General features: G+C 45.0%; 1 protein-coding gene across 1 annotated transcript in view; it reads left to right on the forward strand.

Moving 5' to 3' along the window:
• LOC103284731 (polycystic kidney disease protein 1-like 2) overlaps window positions 1–20,002 on the forward strand; it is a 58,507-nt gene that overhangs the window by 15,462 nt on the left and 23,043 nt on the right. Inside the window, 7 exon segments of the mRNA XM_054711110.1 lie at window positions 9,869–10,007; window positions 10,009–10,107; window positions 12,057–12,466; window positions 14,010–14,083; window positions 14,693–14,742; window positions 16,850–16,951; window positions 18,573–18,751. Of these exon segments, the coding sequence (XP_054567085.1) occupies window positions 9,869–10,007; window positions 10,009–10,107; window positions 12,057–12,466; window positions 14,010–14,083; window positions 14,693–14,742; window positions 16,850–16,951; window positions 18,573–18,751 (1,053 nt within the window).

Raw genomic sequence — 20,002 nt, forward strand, 5'->3', positions numbered from 1 at the left:
CTGGGTGAGGCCACGTGCCCCTGGGTCCGGGTGAAGCTGGGTCCCGGGTCCAGGTGAGGCCGCGTGCCCCTGGGTCCGGGTGAGGCTGGGTCCTGGGTCCGGGTGAGGCCGCACCCCTGGGTCCGGGAGAGGCCACGCGCCCCTGTGTCCGGGTGAGGCTGGGTCCCGGGTCTGGGAGAGGCCACGCACCCCTGGGTCTGGGTGTAGCTGGATCCCGGGTCCGAGTGAGGCCATGCGCCCCTGGATCCGGGTGAGTCTGGGTCCCGGGTCCGGGTGAGGTGGTGTGCCCCTGGGTCTGGGTGTAGCTGGATACCGGGTCCAGGTGAGGCCATGCGCCCCTGGATCCGGGTGAGGCTGGGTCCCGGGTCCGGGTGAGGCCATGCCCCTGGGTCCGAGAGAGGCCACGCGCCCCTGGGTCCGGGTGAGGCCACGTGCCCCGGGGCCCGGGTGATGCTGGGTCCCAGGTCCGGGTGAGGCCGCGCGCCCCTGAGTCCAGGTGAAGCCGCGCCCCTGGGTCCGGGAGAGACCAAACCAGAGGGAGTCGGACCTGCATTACCACCATTTGTCCACCATCCAGAGCTGAAAAGTCAGTGCCGACATGTACACATAAGGAACTGGTGGACATTGAAATTGGGTCTCAAAAGAACTGTTGGTCCAGAAAGAAACTCACTCCAGACTGATTCATTTGCCTGTCAGCATGACCATTATTGCTCGTCTCACATTCGGTTCTTATAATTATATTTCTAGTAACACATGATCTCACTCATCTAGGGGAAATGATGAACAACATAGACTGATGAACAAGAACAGACCCAGAAACAAGGAGGCATCGATCGGACTGTTGGGCCTCAGAGGGAGGGTAGGGGAGGGTGGGGGTAGGGGGGAGAGATCAACCAAAGGACTTGTGTGCATGCATACGAGCCTAACCAATGGTTAAGGACAACAGGGGGTGGGGGCATCCATGGGGAGGGGTGTGAGATGGGAATGGGGGGATGAGGACAAATATGTGACACCTTAATCAATAAAGAAATTTTAAAAAAAGTAAGAAAGGTTGTGTCACATTTATATTGATGGCTGCCTTGATTTGGAGTAAAATGAGAAATTACACGTGAAGATGCTTAGGGAAAAAATGTTTAAGTAATACAAATGCCATGGTATTTTCTGTAGGTTTCTTTCCATTTGCTACTATTTCATCAATAAAAGAACAAATGCTAAGTTATACATTCCTAATCCCCACATTTTATAGAACTTGAATTTGGCATAAGTCAAAATGCACTGTCTGTAGCCCTGCTAAGACTTTCAGTTACACAAGAACCTTCTAGCAATAAACAAACAGTAGTTAAAAACTGGAACAAATGGAACAAAATGCAAATATCTGTCTACTCTGGATGGTGAGTCCAAGGGTGTTTGTCATACTACTCTCTGAATTCTGTGTGTGATTAAATTTTTTCATAATCTAAGCCAAACAACAATAAGTGATGCTTTACATTTGCCATCCCTTGGGCATTAACTCTAAGTGAAAGCGACTGTCATTTTTTTTCCCTTTTAAAAGAAATAGATGGTAATATCTTCTGCCATCACCCCACCCAAATACTCAAATTTCCTCTTCTTTAAAGACTTGTTAAACCTTGAAACAACTCACCCACCTTCTTCTATTATTTTTATTAAGATTGGGAAATATATTTCTGGTGCTTTCGAATCAGTCTTAGCAGCCTCAGAACTCAATTTACAATGAAAGATGGCATGAGTTTTAAGTCACATATTTTGTGTAGATGTGACTGTGTTTTTCTTTTATGTGTTTGTATAGACTCCTACTTCTGCTTAAAATGGAGGCTCCATTTCCATCGTAGAGAAATAACATGAGCCAATGGGGAGAATACAGCCTCCAATAGAAAAGGCATAATGAAAGCCAAAAATTGCTCCTTGAGACGCTCCTTCTCACCTTGCACTCCCCATGTCTTGTGCACATTTGCATGGCAGGCTGTTTTGTTTCTCTGTTAATGGAAAACTTTCTACATTTCTGAAATTACGTTCCTTATGGAACAATTTGCATAAGGTGAAATTTGTCCAAGTCTAGCATTAGGTAACGCAGCGCCACCTACCGACAGATGTAGGGATTGCCGTTATTCTTAGTCTATTCAGTGCCACACAGCCAAGTCTGGAGGGGGACGTCCCTGGAAAGGGATCATTCACAAGCCAGGATAAGCCTTAGAGTGACTGGGATGTACACAGGCTGTTGGGAGGCGCAGAAGAGAACTCTGTGAAAGCCTGGTCAGAAAGGACTGTAGAGCCGAAGTCCTTGGTGGGGGACCAGAAATAGGAGGCAGGCGCAGAGACTGTAGAGCAAGGGAAGTCATGGATTTGGAGGGTAACTGCGAGCACCTTATTATACTGGGAGTTCAGGGGTACGTGGGGAAAATGAAAGATGGAAAACTCAAAGAGGCCTGGTGATGAAGAGTCTTGGTACCTGCCAGTATAAAGACATTGTTTTTAGGAGCGTTTTTAGGCTCTGATTTGGAGTGCAGGTTTCCTGGGGGATACTAAGACAGGGCAGGGTGAGATGCAGTAACAGCACAGGCCCCACTGACATTGAACAGCCACTGGATTCAGGATGTCCTTGGGAGGGGATGTCACCCTGGGACAGGCGGCTCACTTTGGCTAAGAATTCCTGGAGGTGGTTTAGCTGTGAGCTCTCAGCCGCTATCACGCCAGGATGCTGGGCGGGGGTGGTGGTGGTGCAGGCCTCGGTCTTGAAGGGTGGAATCTGGGTGACATGCCACCACATCCACTACAAAGGATACACAGGAATCTTTAGGCCATGGAGTTATAAGCTCTGTGATTATTAGTATTGCCAGTGTCAACTAATACTCACTGGGTAACTTTAAGAGTAAATGGGACTACAAAGAATAACTGGTACTAATTTTATTTAATAGGCTAAGTGCATAAATATCATCCTATTATACAAAAAGCTACAATATATGAGACGATTACATGCCAGATACTTATTCAGCCATGGCCTCATTTGAACTTTACAACCCAGCCAGGAATATAGCTCTCACCTCATTTTATAGACAAGGGCACTGAGGCCCAGAGAGGTTAATTGAGTCATTAGGTTTTACAGGTAACCCTAGGAGCCCTAGGAGATCTCATTTCTAGTTTCCTACCCTTTCCATTCCATCACACTGCCCGATTTGGTCAGATGGCCTCATCCACCAAGCTGACTGGCAATTTGTGAGTGACATAAATAAAATGACACAGATTATGGTGTTCTTACAATTGGAAATTATTAAAAATGACAAAAAATGTGAGCTTTCTTCTCCACTTTCTTTTTAAGTTGCATCCCATTAACATCAACCATCAAAGTAGTATATACAAATCAGTGAATGTCAGTCTTGAACCAATTTTTAAACATTATATTTAAGCATAATACATGTACAGGAAAGTGCCCCAAAAGATACGGAGCAATTAATTTTTACACAATGAACCAGCACCTAAATCAAGAAACAAAACATGGCCAGTCTCCCAGAAACCGTCTCCCCTCCCCCATGCCCTCCAAGGATTCTAACATCATCGAATAGTGTGACCTGTATTTGAAATTTATATAAATGGAATCTTATAAAGGATTGTATATTCTTTTTTGTGTCTGACTTCAGTTCAGTAGTGTGTTTTTGATATTATTCCTTACTGTTGTATATAATTAGAATTTCTTTTTTATTATTGCTGGATAGCATCTCATTGTGTGAATATATCTCAATTTACCTGTCCATTCTAGCACTGGTAGGCATTTTGAGTGATTTCCCACTTGGAGTATTATAAATTGTGCAGCGATGAACATTGTAGTAGTGCTTGTTTTTTGGTGCACATCAAACACATTTCTGTTGGGTTTATACCTAAGAGTGGAATTGGACAAATCCATAGGATTATAACACAAAGTTTTGAGTTGTTGTCTCCCTCTCTTTGTATTCCAAGCATATCTTCCATATGCTGGCAGCAGTTTCTAAAACCACTTTGTAGGGTTCTCCTTTAGGTGAGACCATTGGGAGAGAAATCAGAGGAAAAAAAATCAATTTCTCTGCTTTTTAGTCCTGGACAATTTCAGTTGGTACCAGAGTTTTAAAAAAACTTAACAAATTACTTTTTCCAGACAGATCACTGAAAAACTGGCTGGATTTTGCTATTCAAAACCACCCTTCACATATCCACAAAGAGTTAGCATTTTCTTGTTCTAAAATCTGCATTATCTGATATTAACAATGCCCACTGCAGCATTCTTCTGATTAGTGTTGGCTGGTAGATCTTTCTTTCATCCTTTTATTTTTTTTAACCTATCTATATCATTATATTTATAGTGGGTTTCTTATAGACAGTATATGGCTGAATCTTGGTTTTTTAATATCCCATATGGTATATTTAGAGCATTTACAACTAATGTAATTATTGATTTAGTTGAATTTAGATCTATTATTTTGTTTTTTTTTGTTTTTTTTTGTTTTTTTAATTTCTTTATTGATTAAGGTGTCACATATTTGTCCTCATCCCCCCATTCCCATCCCACTCCTCTCCCCACGCATGCCCCAATCCCCTGTTGAACCTAACCGTTGGACAGGCCCACATGCATGCACACAGGTCCCTTGGTTGAACTCTCCCCCTCCCCCCCACCCTCCCCCTACCCTCCCCTATCCTCCCTCTGAGGCCCGACAGTCCGATCGATGCCTCCCTGATTCTGGTTCTGTTCTTGTTCCTCAGTCTATGTTGTTCATCATTTCCTCTAGATGAATGAGATTAAATGTCACTAGATATATACTAATAAGAACTGAATGTGAGATGAGCAATAATATTTATGCTGACAGGCAAATGAATCAATCTGTAGCGAGCTTCCCCCTGGACCAACAGTTCTTTTGAGACCCAATTTCGATGTCCAGTAGTTCCTTATGTGTACATGTCAGCACTGACCCCTCAGCTCTGGATGGTGGACAAATGGTGGTAATGGAGGTCCGACTCCCTCTGGTTTGGTCTCGGCCGAACCCAGGGGCACGGCGTCACCTGGACTAAGGGGCACGTGGCCTCACCCATACCCAAGGGGCGCGTGGTCTCACCCGGGCCTGGGACACAGCCTCACCCGGATGGATCCAGGGGCGCACGGCCTCACCCGGACCCAGGATCTGGCCTCAACCGTACCCAGGGACGCTTGGCCTCTCCCAGACCCAGGGCCACTTGGGCTCACCCGGGCCTAGGTGCACGAGGCCTCACCCGGATCCTGGGACACATGGTCTCACCCGGACCCAGGGACGCTTGGCCTCTCCCAGACCCAGGGCCACTTGGGCTCACCCGGGCCTAGGTGCACGAGGCCTCGCCCGGATCCTGGGACACATGGTCTCACCCGGACCCAGGGACGCTTGGCCTCTCCCAGACCCAGGGCCACTTGGGCTCACCCGGGCCTAGGTGCACGAGGCCTCACCCGGATCCAGGGACACATGGTCTCACCCGGACCCAGGGACGCTTGGCCTCTCCCAGACCCAGGGCCACTTGGGCTCACCCGGGCCTAGGTGCACGAGGCCTCACCCGGATCCAGGGACACATGGTCTCACCCGGACCCAGGGACGCTTGGCCTCTCCCAGACCCAGGGCCACTTGGGCTCACCCGGGCCTAGGTGCACGAGGCCTCACCCGGATCCAGGGACACATGGTCTCACCCGGACCCAGGGACGCTTGGCCTCTCCCAGACCCAGGGCCACTTGGGCTCACCCGGGCCTAGGTGCACGAGGCCTCACCCGGATCCAGGGACACATGGTCTCACCCGGACCCAGGGACGCTTGGCCTCTCCCAGACCCAGGGCCACTTGGGCTCACCCGGGCCTAGGTGCACGAGGCCTCATCCGGATCCAGGGACGCATGGTCTCGCCCGGACCCAGGGACGCTTGGCCTCTCCCAGACCCAGGGGCACGTGGCCTCACCCGGGCCTAGGTCCCCGAGGCCTCACCCGGATCCAGGGACACATGGTCTCACCCGGACCCAGGGACGCTTGGCCTCTCCCAGACCCAGGGCCACTTGGGCTCACCCGGGCCTAGGTGCACGCGGCCTCACCCGGATCCAGGGACACATGGTCTCGCCTGGACCCAGGGGTGTGTGGGCTCTCCCAGACCCAGGGGCGCTTGGCCTCGCCCGGGCACGGGATCCAGCGTCATCCGGGTCCAGGGGCACTTGGCCTCACCCGGACCCGGAGTCTGGCCTCACCTGGACCCAGGGGCATGTGGCCTCACCTAGACCCAGGGACGTGAGGCCTCACTTATACCCAGAGGCGTGTGACCACACCCGAGCCCAGAGGCGCGCAACCCCGCCCGCACCCGGGTCTCAGCGGGGCCCCGTCTTCCCGATCCCAATTCCTGCCGGTCAATCCTCCCTCAGCAATTCCCCTGGCCATCCTTCCGGAGCTCCAGTATGGCTGCTGCAGAACTCGTCGGGCGGCGGCTCGGCGAAGCTCCGGTGCGCCCGGTGCATGGCGGTGGGCCGGTCTGGCGTCGCTGCGTCGGCCCTTGGGTCTGCATCGGTGGCCGGTCGCCGAGCATGCGCACCTGGCCGCTTCCGGAGCGTTGAGATTCTTGACGGACTCGGAGGTCAGCAAGCTCGGAGTCTCCCACCCCATGTCTCATAGGGGCTCGTCTGTCCGTGCTTGGCTGCCAGTGGAGCCGTCCCCTCAGCCGGAGACCGCCGGGGGAACTGCGCCGAGCACGTTCCAGGCCGCTGTTGTATCGCCTGAGCCATAGTTCTTTTGTGTCGCCTGAGCTGTAGTTCTTAAAGTGTGGTCTTTGGGTCACCGGCATCAGCATCATCCCACATCCCCCTCTTTTATTCTAGTTGTAGAGCATCTACTCAGCCAGCCCTATGGTGGTCTTGGATGGTGTCTGCTCTGCTCTCTTGTCGTAGTCTCAAAGTTGTTGTGGTAGGCAACAATCAGGCTTCCGCCCTATGCCTCCATCTTGGTCCTCCTTTGTATAGTTAAGTCTTGATTGTTGTTGGTGTCACTGGGGGGGCTCTCTTTGTCTATAAAGGAAGAGTTGCTGTGCAGGAGACACGTTTATGGGCCGGGTCTTGGTGCAGCAAAGCTTTGGCGCTCACTGAATATTCCAGTTGAATTTAGATCTATTATTTTGGTATTTGTTTTCTGTTTTCCCCCTCTGTTTATTCCCCACCCCTGGATCCTCTCCTTTCTTGACTGATTTTTGATTACTGAATATTTTTAGTATTCCATTTTAACGTAACTACTGGTTGTTTGTGTGTTTTTGTTTTATTTTATGTTATATCTCTTTGTATTACTTTTTTTTTTTTAGTAGATACTTTGGGAATTTCTGGATACATGTCTAACCTTTCACAGTCTACTTAGAGTTACTATTATACCACTACAAGCATATAGGTCCATTTGCCTGCCTAAGTTTACATTATAATTGTCACATGTAGGACATCTACATACATTGAAACCTCTTTCAACAATCATACATATTATAAAGAACTTAGGAGGAAAAAAGTCTATGCAGTTACCAAGATGGCCATTCCTTATGCTCTCCCTTCATTCCTGAAGTCTCAAGTTTCCCTGGTATAATTTCCCTTCAACTGGAAAAACTTTTTGTTGTTGTTGTTGTTGTTGTTAATCCTCATCTGAAGATATTTTTCCTTCACCATTTCTTTTAAGTCAATTTCCTTGCAACAAATTCTTAGAGTTTCTTTACTGCTGAGATTATATTTATATTGCTTTAATTCCTGGAAGATATTTTTGCTGGATATAGAATTATGTGTTGACAATTCTTTTCTTTCAACATTCTAAAGATATTGTTCACTGTCTTCTGACAACTGTGGTTTCTGAGGAGAAAGCTATAGTCATTTAAATCATCAGTTTATCCATATATAATGTTCACGCTGATTTTAAGATGTTTTTATTTTAAGCAGTTTGGTTATTATGTATGTGGGTATGGTTTTATTTTTATTCTTTTAAAAATATATCTTTATTGATTTCAGAGAGGAAGGGAGAGGGAAAGAGAAATAGAAACATTAATGATGAGAATCATTGATTGGCTGCCTCCTGCATGTCCCCTACTGGGGATCAAGCCTGCAACCCAAGCATGTGCCCTTGACTGGAATCAAACCCAGGACCCTTCAGTCCGAAGGCTGACACTCTATCCACTGAACCAAGCCACCTAGGGTTGGGTATGGTTTTAACGCATTTTGTTTTGTTTTTCCCTTTTAGGGAATCACAGTGCTTTTTGAATTTCTATGTGTTTTGCCACATTTGGGAAATTTTCAGTTATTATTTCTTCAAATACATTTTTCTACACCAATCTCCCTTCTCAGTGGTGCTCAAATGACAAGTTTTCCATTTTTATATTATTACACAGATTATTGATGCTCTGTTCATTTTAAAATTTTAATCTTTTTCCTCTCTGTTCTTCAGATTGGATTTCTCTTGCTCTGTCATCAGGTTCACAGACTTTTTCCTCTGTGGTCTCTATTCTGCTATGAATTTTTTAGTGGGATTTAGATGTCTGCATCATCCCACATGGTGTGTGTAGCTTCGAGAGAGCAGAGCCTGATGCAGGGCCAGGAGAAGAAAATAAAAGAGAAACAGCACAAAACAAAAATGGGTATTTCCTCTGTATTCTCAGGCTCACTGACTGGATCCCTTTTCTTGGTTCTCTGGCTAAACAGAGGGTATTTCTTTTAGGGGTTTTGTTTTATTCACTCACTATGCAATTCCATGACTCAGGCTACTACTCTGGGGACAAAGCCAAGAGATAAAGGAGATTTTTTTTAAAAAGACACAAAACAGGAAACTCCAATCTTCATGGGAGAAACGCCAATCTGCCTGCTATTTCTGTTTGTTTTTTTACTTTTGAGTCCTCAGGTAGTTTCTTTTTTAGTTCTGTCTAGGTATTTCGTTGTGATCAATAGAGGAAATATGCTATGGTGGGCTTACTCCATTTTGGCTGGCACCAAGAATCAGGTTATTGTTTTCTAAGCTTTTTCACAAATACACTCATTTGCCAACAATTTCTCAAGCACTAACTATGTGCTAGGTGCCAGGTATATAAGAGAGAGCTAGACAGACACTGTGCTAACAGTCTAGCTAGGAAGAATGACAGGGAATAAGCAAGCACACAAGGCATGAGTATCACTTAGGAGAAGCAGCAAAGCTACGGCAGTAAAGGGAACCTAAGGAAGGCTTCCCTGAGGAAGTGATGTTTAAGCTGAGAACCAAAGGAGGAACAGGAGTGTGAGCAAAGACCAGTGCACTTGCAGGCCTTGGGGTGAGCAAGAGGTGGCATATTCTAGAAATTGAAAAGGCGGTCTCAGTGAACATACAGTTAGAGGATATGACAGAAGATGGGGAGATAGTCAGGAGAGGAGGTCATGTGCATCTTTGCAGACGATCTTCGAGATTTTTAATTAGTCCCCTTGGGAAAATGAGAAGCAAAACAAACCCAAAATTTTGATATGTTTGGAATCTGACCACATTTCACAGATGGGGTTAATGAGGCTCAGAAAGGTAGGCGAGGGCACAGTATTTTACAGATGAAGCAAGAAGACCCAGAAAAGAGACTTATGTGAGCCACAGAAGGAATAAATGGCAGAAAACTGACTTGTAGCCAAATATTCAACTCCCTGGTTGATCAGTGCTATTTATTCCATTCTCACTTGCTCCAGGATGTCTCCTTGTCACCTTTGCAAGCACTGAGAGCTTGGTTTGTAGCATCTTTTTCTTCACCTGTTTATCTTTGCAGTGCAGAAAAGGTGTGGGGTTGGTGACTGCAGTTGTGCACACATGTGTGAATGCATGTGTTTGCATATTCCCAACACTGGCAACGTTTCTGTTTCTGGCAGTTTGTCCAGCAAAGTGATCCACCAATTCACATCCCCTGGGGAATTCACTGTGTTTGCTGAGTGCACAACTAGTGAGTGGCATGTGACAGCTCAGAAGCAAGTGACAATTCGAGACAAGATGAAGAGACTCAGTGTGACTTGGGTGCTCTGGCCTGTCCAAATCAGGAGCCAGCCCTCTCTGCCAGGTTGTCTTCGAGTATACTATGTGGATTCAGGTGGAGCTCAATGGAGGTGAGTCTGCAGAAATGGTCAAGGTCAAGGCAATCTTGATATCCCCCAAATTTATCCATCCAACTCCCAGGCTTTAATAAATACTAACAGCAATCACTTATCAGTTAGTTATTTAATTATTCATTTGTTTAGCACCTCATGTGTGCCAGGAGCTGATCTAAGTATTTTACATATACTGGCCCACCCAGCATACTATTATTATCTCCATTCTACAGATGAAGAAATGGAGGAAAGGTTCAGAATCAAAGATTCAAAGTCTCAGGCTATTAAGCTAGTGAGAGCTTCCAGCTTTCCGAAGGTCCTTCTTTGCATGCCCATAGTCCCGTCTCAAGAATTGAACGTATAAGACACTCCTTGCTGGGGGTATTTAAATAGGACTGGAAGTGCTTCCAACTGGGCCCAAGCCCATCTCAATGCAGCCAGCATTGACCAATTTGGTCCAATTATGTTGTCCCAAGTCAGGGCTCATATTCGGCTGAACACACTGCTACAGCCATAGCAGCTGTTGTGACTGGTGTCCATTCTCATTGGCCACAGTTTCTTTTCTGATTGGTCACAGAGGCCATTCTAATTATGTCCATTCTGATTAGTCAAAGTGTCCACTCTGATTGGTCATAGCAACATTTCTCATTGGTCATAATGTCCATTCTGATTGGTTACAGCATCCGTTCTGATTGGTCACAGTGTTCATTGTGACTGGTAACAGCATCTAATCTATTCTGATTGGTCACAGTACCCATTCTGATTGGTCACAGTATCCATTCTGATTTATCAGAACACCCATTCAAATTGTTTCGTACCCATGCAAGTTTCAGTGTTAAATATTTTGAAAACCACCCCTTCTCTCAGTAGAGACCCTCCCAACTAAGATCCATCCTCACCCAAGACAGCATCTTTCCTCAAGGCACAGGTCCAATTTGAGATCTAGATAGAGGCTTGTTAATTTAAACTGTGCAGCACAGAGCTGTAGAGGTGAGGGCATGACCTCACGTCACTTCACACTACCTGAAGCCTCATTCAGAGCAGTGACTTACAGGAACTCTAACCAAGCTTTACATACAGTACTGGTCCTTGGGACTCCTTTCTGTGTGGTGTGTTTGTTGGCTGAAGATGGTGGCTGTGTGTAACTGGAGAAGCTTAAAATAATCCTTCATGTATTTATTCATTCTACAAATATAACTGAGAGCATACTCTTTGCCAGGTATGGGAAAGGCAGCAATAAACCTGAAAGTCAGAATTCCTGCTCTCGAGGGCTTACATCATCATCATCGTCATCATCATCATCATCATCGTAGTCATAGTCATCGTCGTTGTCATCATCATCATCTTTATCATTATCATCATCATCACTCAAACAAGAAACACACTAGCCTAATTTCTTTTGGAAAGAATCTTAATTTGTTGGTTTATATCCTATTTTAAGAGTCAACCACAATATTTAGCATTCAGTAAGGACAAACAGCCCCAACCTGTAAGGGAGCACCATTGCGATGTCAACAAGCTGAGTTCTCCTGTGGACAGGGTTTCTGGCAGTTAGCTGTGGGAGTAGAAGGAAATGGCTTCACCTGCTCCTTCCTGAAACAAGACTTGAGGCTAATCCTAGTGCATATACATCAGCTATACCCTTAGCCTTCCTTTTTTAGCCTCCAACCCTACAAAAATATGTCAATAAATAATCTAATACTTTTATTACAAACTTTTAAGTTTTGGGTAACACATGCATAGTGTAAATAAATCAGAATATACAAATGAGTGGAGAGGAATCCAATACTCATAGATAATCACTGTTAGTATTCAGGGGCAGGGTATATCCTTATTATGTCTTTATAGCTATATCTATATCCATGTAGATTCCCAGAATCTCACTTCAGAGCTTGAGTCTGAACTATTGCAGTATAATCAACTACATGGTTGTTATCACATTCCTAAATGTTTCTTGCCCCACCCAGAAATGGAGGTGACTTACACTGTGCTATCGGATAACACAACCCTGGCTGAGTCCACCACACAGCAGGCCCTGCTCCCCTACAACCTCACCCTGGACAGAGCAGCCCAGCAGGAGATGGGCCCAGGGATGCACCACCTGGAGATCCAAGCCACCAGCAACACCACCACCTCTGCACCCTCCACAAACATCACGGTCCACTTCATGAAACCTCTGCCAGGGCTACAGGCCTCCTGGGCTTCTGACCACTTGGAGGTTGGACAGGATCTACTGATCAAGATCTCAGTGGCTCATGGCATTCCAGAAGAGCTGACCTTTGAGGTAGCAGGACTCAATACATCCTTCTCCCACGAGGAAGAGAGTCTTGGGTGGCCATCTAGGATTTACCATGTGGTAGTTCCTCTTGAAGGTACTTGGGATTGGTAGCTCCCTTCCAAATCTCCCACCTCTTCCCTTCCTAACTTAGAATCCAAGCTCCTGTCAGCCAGTTTCCAGGGTGTCCTGGACACAAACATGGATAAGAGCATCCAACCTGAGTCACAAAATAAGACAGAGACAGATATTATCTGTCCTCATGGAGTGTATTGTCACAGGGGTTCTCAACTTTGGCACTTCTGACATTTGGGACTGGATCATTCTTTGTTGTGGAGGCTGTTCTTGGCATTATAGGATATTTAGTAGCATCTCTGGCTTTTATCCCTTAGATGCCAGTAGCACCAGCCTCCCAAGTCTTGGCAACCAAAAACATCTCCAGACAAAGCCAACTGTCCCCTGGGGAACAAAATCACCCTCACTGAGAACCACTGGGGGAAAGCAGGAGTATTCCAATTTCTTCTATCATTTCTAGAAAATAGTGTGTCTGGGAAACTGCAGCCCATGCCCTTAGGGGCAAGAGAGGTAAAAACTGAAGAGTGGGAAGATAAGACAAGAGAGAGGGACAAGAGAAGAAGTGTCATAATCCTTACTGGAATAGAGACAGGGCAACTGACTGGCTGGGGACAGACTGCCTGGCACCAGCCAGGGGAGGAGGCCACACATACATTTGCATTTAATATAAAAAGAACAGAGGCCTTGAGGGCAGTGTAGTCAGGTTAGCAGGGAGGAATGTGATGAGGTTCCAGAGTCTCCAGCTCACCCAGGACCCTGCCTACAGCATCCTCTGCCCTCAGTCTCAGAGGTGTGCAAAATAGAGGGTAATACTATGCAGGTGTAGGCCTACCATGCTGTCAGTAAAGGATTTGGCAAAAGAGATGACAGAAAGGACAATAGATTCAAGAAGAAAAACACAGGAACTTTGCCAGATAACAAAAGTCCAGTTTGGAACAGGAAGAAGCCAAAATGAAATGAAATGATGATGGTAACTATACATAATGTATAGACTATAATTCCAATGCAAATTATTTTTTTGTCTCCTATAAAAGTTACTCAGGGGATAAGAGATAAAATTTCAGCATGACCTGTGACTTTATGGCTTACACTTATATCAGGGGTGGGGAACACCCAGCCCGCTGGCTATATAAGGTCCGCAAAATCATTTGGTCTGGCCCTGCCAAGGCATTAGGGGTGAGCTAATTAAATGTTTGACCAAAGATAGCAGGCTAATTTTGTTGTTGTTGTTAATCCTTGTCCGAGGATATTTTTCCATTGATTCTTAGAGAGAGTGGAAGGGAGGGAAAGAAACAGAGAGAGAGAAACATCTATGTGAGAGAGACACATTGATTAGTTGCCTCTGCATGCACCCCAACTGGGACTGGGTATCAAGCCTGGAACCCAGGTACGTGCCCTTGATCGGAATCAAACCTGGTACCCTTCAATTCACGAGCCGTCACTCTATCCAGTGAGCCAAACCAGCTAGGGCAGCAGGCTAATTTTTAAGTTGATAATTTTGTATGGCCCACAAATAATGTTATAAATATCCAATGGCAGTAAAAAAGGTTCCCCACCTCTGTCTTAAATGGTAAGCAGTCTTCTCCCCACAAGAAAAATAGACTTGGATGACTCCAGTGATGAAGAGGATGAGGAGGAAGGCAAGGGAACAGGTAGGACAGGAAGGCTCTCACTTGGAGGGGCTGACCCAGTCCTGGCTGGCCTTGTTCTCAGGGCCCAGCACATATTTGCAACTATTTCTGGGCTCTCAAGGCCCTGGACTGGGCCGCTCTGCTCCAGGGCTGGGTGCCACCTCTCCTTCAGCTGGCCACATCCTCCCACATGCCTCTTCCTTTACTACCAAAGAGGTGTCTTTAGCCCACTGGTAAACATAATGGTTTGCTTTTGTCCATTTCCCTATGACCTGAATGTTTGCTATGGTCCCTAAACCCGGGGTCGGCAAACTGCGGCTCGCGAGCCGCATGCGGCTCTTTGGCCCCTTGAGTGTGGCTCTTCCACAAAATACCACGGCCTGGGCGAGTCTATTTTGAAGAAGTGGCGTTAGAAGTTTAAGTTTAAAAAATTTGGCTCTCAAAAGAAATTTCAATCTTTGTCCTGTTGATATTTGGCTCTGTTGACTAATGAGTTTGCCGACCACTGCCCTAAACCATTTCCAAAGACAGGCAGATTCCCCAGGATCTTCAACATACCTTGTGACTTTGTCCTTTGGCAACTTTATCAATACCACCAAAATCTGACACCTGTTCCCACTGTGTTCACAGCTCCTTCCAGTCTCCAAGAACCATCTGGAACAAACACTGAGGAAAAGAATGTGAGTATTTTTTAAAACACTTAACCTCACAAGAAAAAGATGTCCAAGTAATCTGGGGTGTTTTTTTGTTTGTTTGGTTCTGGTTTTTCAGAACACTAGGAATCACCAATATTTCTTCTGCTTAAAGAGAGACCCAGATGGATTGAAATTAAACAAAGCATGCTCTCTATTTGTGTTATAAATCAATAGTAAGATACCTATGATACATACATATCTTTTAGCCATCTTGGAAATTAAAACCACACTTCTAAAAATATATTAATGGGTACAAGAAAAAAATCACATGAGAAACTTAAATATATTTCTAAGTGACAATGACAATACAACCTACCCAAATTTGTGAGATGCAACCAAGGCAGTGCTCAGAGGCAAATTTATTTCTTTTAATATGTATATCAGAAAATAGGCTTGCTTCTTACAGGGCTGTGATATTTCATCTTCAGTTAACACTTTGAGATTAGATCTGCCTCTCTTTTCTCATTAGCTATTATAATTAAAGTACTATTGGTGGGTCCCAATTCCATGATAAAAGTGCATACATGAGCAGTGTGCTGGTTTTTATAGCAAGACTAAGTCTTTGACTCCCTGCTGTAGATTATCTTTCAGGATCTGGACAAGAGCCAGTCCTTCCTTTGAAATGTGCAGGGTTTGGACAACCCAAGCTTGCTGAGTTCACACTTTACTGCACAATACCTCTATCATCTTACAGAGGAGGCAACCAAGGATCAGAGAGCACAATTAACTGGTCAAGAGCCACCCTCCTAGGAGGCAGAATTCAAACCTGAACTCTGATAATAAGACAGGTCTGAGGATAGAAACAAGATCAAACAACACATTGTGCAACAAATTACAACAACAAAGTTCTGATTATTGTTCCAATATATGCTCCATGTCTGACACATAGTGAGCCTCCAATAAATATCTGTGAGTGAGTGAGCACATAAATGAACGCTAGTATGCAGGCGCAAAGCTCTGAAACATTTCTATTCTCTGCCCTCTCCCCACATAGCAACACCTCTTGGGTGTTAAGATGACATGGCACTTAAGATAAAAAGCTGCAGCGTTTATACTGCTGTCTTTGATTCACTCAAGGGATTAAACATTAATACTTTAAGTGCTTAGCTGTAGTTTGATTCCCACAAGGCAGAGTCTGAGATGGAGTTTAGCATGCAGAGTGTTTATCAAGGAATGCCCAGGATCAGCCCATGGGAAGGCAGGGAAGGAGACAGGATGAGTAGAGAGAGAAGCTGAGCTGAAATTCAGCCCACTGACTGCCCCGCCGACCCAGAGAGAACTACAGAGCTCTCCAGAACTGGGTTGAGATGCCCAAGTCTTGATCACACCCAGGCACCACATCAATCTGCCATTGTATGTTGGCCTCCCCAAGGGGTGCATGACCTCAACAGAGGTGGCTCTTGCATCCCTGACAACAACACCTCAGCAACTGGGGCAACAAGCCCTCCCTTGATAGATCTGAGCGTCTCATCACAGCTTTTGAAAATATTTTTATTTTTTGCTTAATCACCTTAACATTCATTCCTTTTAAAATCCCTTAGCCCTAGCTGGTTTGGCTCATCGGATAGAGCTACGGCCTTTGGACTGAAGGGTCTTCGGTTTGATTCCAATTAAGGGCACATGACCGGATTGTGGGCTCAATCCCCAGTAGGGGGTGTGCAGGAGGCAGCTGATCAATGATTCTCTCTCATCACTGATGTTTCGATCTCTCTCTCCCCTCTCCCTTCCTCTCTGAAATAAATAAAAATATTTTTTAAAATCCCTTAGAGGCTCAATATGGTTATCAAATGCTAAAACAAATTATATATATAAACAGTTTGTATCATTTGCCGGATCAAACATTATCAGCTTAATAATACCAAGTTCATTTCCAATCCAACTACTTTAGGTCATATTTAATAAAAAATGCATTTTGTACTTTTTATTTTAAAAGTGTTTGTTTTTCCCTATTCTCACCTGATGGAATAAGTAAATAGCATACATAATTTTGCTTCCCCCCTTTAATTGTCATGAATGCCCAGCTCACTGTTGGCTGCTGTGCAGTGGATAAACCCACTGAGCAGAGTCCTCCTGACTTAATCCTTCTGTCCAGGTGAAGGTCACAGTACTGGAGGACAATGATCGCTTTGCCCAGTACCACTACCTGGTGACAGTCTACATGGGACATCGGAGAGGGCCAGCTCCTTCCTCAAAGGTACCTGACCATTCAAGGTGGCTCAGTCAATCAGCATGTGACACTCAGCAAAGTGCTTGCCAGTCCATTGTTGGGTTACTTTAGCAGAGTGGATTTGGTGTTGTAGGGTGTGTGTGTTTTTATCTCTTGCCTCTTATTTTTTATAGGAATCTTTTTGTCAAATAAAATATCACCCCAATCCCCAATATTTAAAAAGAAAAAGGAGTTGGTTAATGGCGAGTTGGAGTCTAGCATAGTGCCACTGGTCATCTCTCTTATCCCTATCAAGGAATAACTCAGTTGGTTACCTGCATGCAAATTTGCTCACGTATGAAGAACAATTAATAAAATGATCAATGAATACAGGTAAAAGAGAATTTATAAGAGAGAGGGAAGAAAGGAAAGAGAAAAAATGCCCACCATTTGAAAACAATGAGTCTTACATTATATTTTTTAAGTAAACTGATTAGCTAGCATCTAGCTAAGAGGTCAAACTGAGCCTTGAGTCCTTGAACAGGCTGACTGAAGGTAGTAAAGAAACTATTTTACTTTTTTATAGATTCTCTGAAATCCTTGAACATTTAGCTGTGGGGCATACAGCAGGTTGTCTCTGTGATGTCTCAGCATCTTTAGTTAGGTCTGCCCTCCCTACACCATATCCCTCATCAGATACATTATCCCTTGCAGCAGCCTCCAAGGGTCCTTTACCAAAACGGAGGGCTCCAAGGAACACAGGTAAGGAGGAGAAAGTGAAGAAGACAGAACTGACATTTTTATTCTGTCTTTATTTTATCAAAATTGACATTAGGCTTCATTAGTGTAGGGCATTTATCTGTTTACTTTTTATTTTTTAATCTTACTGTTTTTATTTATTTATTTTTAAAAATTGTTTTATTTTTATTTATTACTGTGTCTTAGGTCTTCAACCAGCAGTCTAAAACAGAGTAAGTGCTCAGTAACTATCTGTTAAATTAATGTAGGATTCAAAAACATAACAAAAAAAAGTAGGATACAATTTTATCCAGCTCATGAAATAACCATCTCATTTTGTTTGACACTGAGGAGTCCTTAACAGGAAGTGATACCTGTGATACACAGGCCATTTCTCTTCGTGGAGAGTTGCAGTAACATTTCAATCTGATATAGTTTTAGTCTGATTTCCCCTAGCACAGAAAATTAGGCATGCCCATCAGAATCACCTGGACAGCTTTAGAAAAACACAGATTCCTGGGTCCTATCCCTAATATTCCTAAGTGGTAGATATGCAGCAAGGCCTGGGTATTTTCAACATAGGGGGCATTCATTCATTCATGTCTCAATGCCAGGCCCTCTTAGAGACACTGGGAATATAGCTGTTAGGGGGGAAACCAGTTCCTGCTCTACAGCCCTTACAAATAAATATATGGGAAGTTTGAAAAGGCCACCAGACATGAATACAGATAATATCACCCCTAATCTTCATACAACTAAAAAATAACCAGGCAAGTCCAACATGGGAGGAGAGGAGAGGATGAAAGGGCCATGCTTGCTGTTTTTCCTTGTGTTTGTTTGTTTGTTTGTTTGTTTTTTACATTTCCAATGAAATACTGCCAGTGGGGCTTGGTTACCTTGTACACTGGCCACTCTGGTTTCTGGATTTCAGGTGACTATAACCCTATATGGCCTGGATGGAGAGAGTGAGCCCCACCACCTGTCAGACCCTAACATTCCAGTTTTTGAACGAGGAGGAGTGAATGTGTTCTTATTCTCCACCCTGTTCCCCCTGGGGGAACTGAGGAGCCTGCGGCTGTAGCATGACAACTCAGGGGACTGGCCATCCTGGTGAGTAGGGGTTGAGCAAACCACATGAACCTACTAAGCCCTAGGCCAGGGCTGGGCACTGTGCATTTGCTGCCTTCCTGATCTTCACAGGCCTCTGAAAGACACATGGAATGGATTCCTATTTCACAGATAAGGAAACTGAGGGTCAGAAAGGACCACCAGAACATAAACAATCCAATCAAAAAATGGGCAAAGGACCTAAATAGACACTTTTCGAAAGAGGACACACAAAAGACTGAGAGATGCAAATCAAAACACAATTAGTAACAAAATCACTAATCATCCGAGAGATGCAAATCAACACAATGAGATACCATCTCACACCTGTCAGAATGGCTATCATCAACAAATCAACAAATGACAAGTGCTGGCGAGGATGTGAAGAAAAAGGAACCCTCGTGCACTGCTGGTGGGAATGCAGACTGGTGCAGCCACTGTGGAAAACAATATGGAGTTTCCTCAAAAAGTTAAAAATGGAACTCCCATTTGACCCAGTAATCCCACTTCTAGGAATATATCCCAAGAAACCAAAAATACCAATCAGAAAAGATATATATGCACCCCTATGTTCATAGCAGCACAATTCACCATCGCTAAGATTTGGAAACAGCCTACTAGTAAGTGCCCATCAGCAGATGAGTGGATTAGAAAAACTGTGGTACATCTACACAATAGAATACTATGCTGCTGTAAAAAAGAAAGAACTTTTACCATTTGCAATAGCATGGATGGACCAGGAGAGCATTATGCTAAGCGAAATAAGCCAGTCGGAGAAAGATAAATACCACATGATCTCACTCATATGTGGGATACAATGATCAACATAAACTGATGAACAAAAATAGATCCAGAGACAAGGTAGCACTGAACAGATCATCCAACCTCAGAGTGAAGGCAGGGGATGGGCCGGTTAGAGATCAACCAAGGACTTGTATGCATGCCTATTAGCATAACCAATGGACACAGACACTGGGGCAGTGGGGGCTTGCCCCCGGGGGTGGGAGTGGCGGGGGGGGAGGTCATGGGGGGAGGGGAGGAGACATCTAATACTTTAAACAATAAAAAAAGAAAGAAAGGACCACCAGTCCAGGGGCCACAGAGATTGAATCAGTATCTAGGAGAGAAACTAGAACTTTCAGCCCTGGTGTCCAATGCTATCACCCTTAACACTTTTGCAGCATCAACCTATCATTTAGCTCTTTGTTTCAGCATCTGTAAAATGGGAACAGATGCCAATCATGAAGACAAACC

This window comes from Eptesicus fuscus, chromosome 21 (assembly GCF_027574615.1).
Source record: "Eptesicus fuscus isolate TK198812 chromosome 21, DD_ASM_mEF_20220401, whole genome shotgun sequence".
In the NCBI taxonomy this organism is placed as follows: Eukaryota; Metazoa; Chordata; class Mammalia; order Chiroptera; family Vespertilionidae; genus Eptesicus; species Eptesicus fuscus.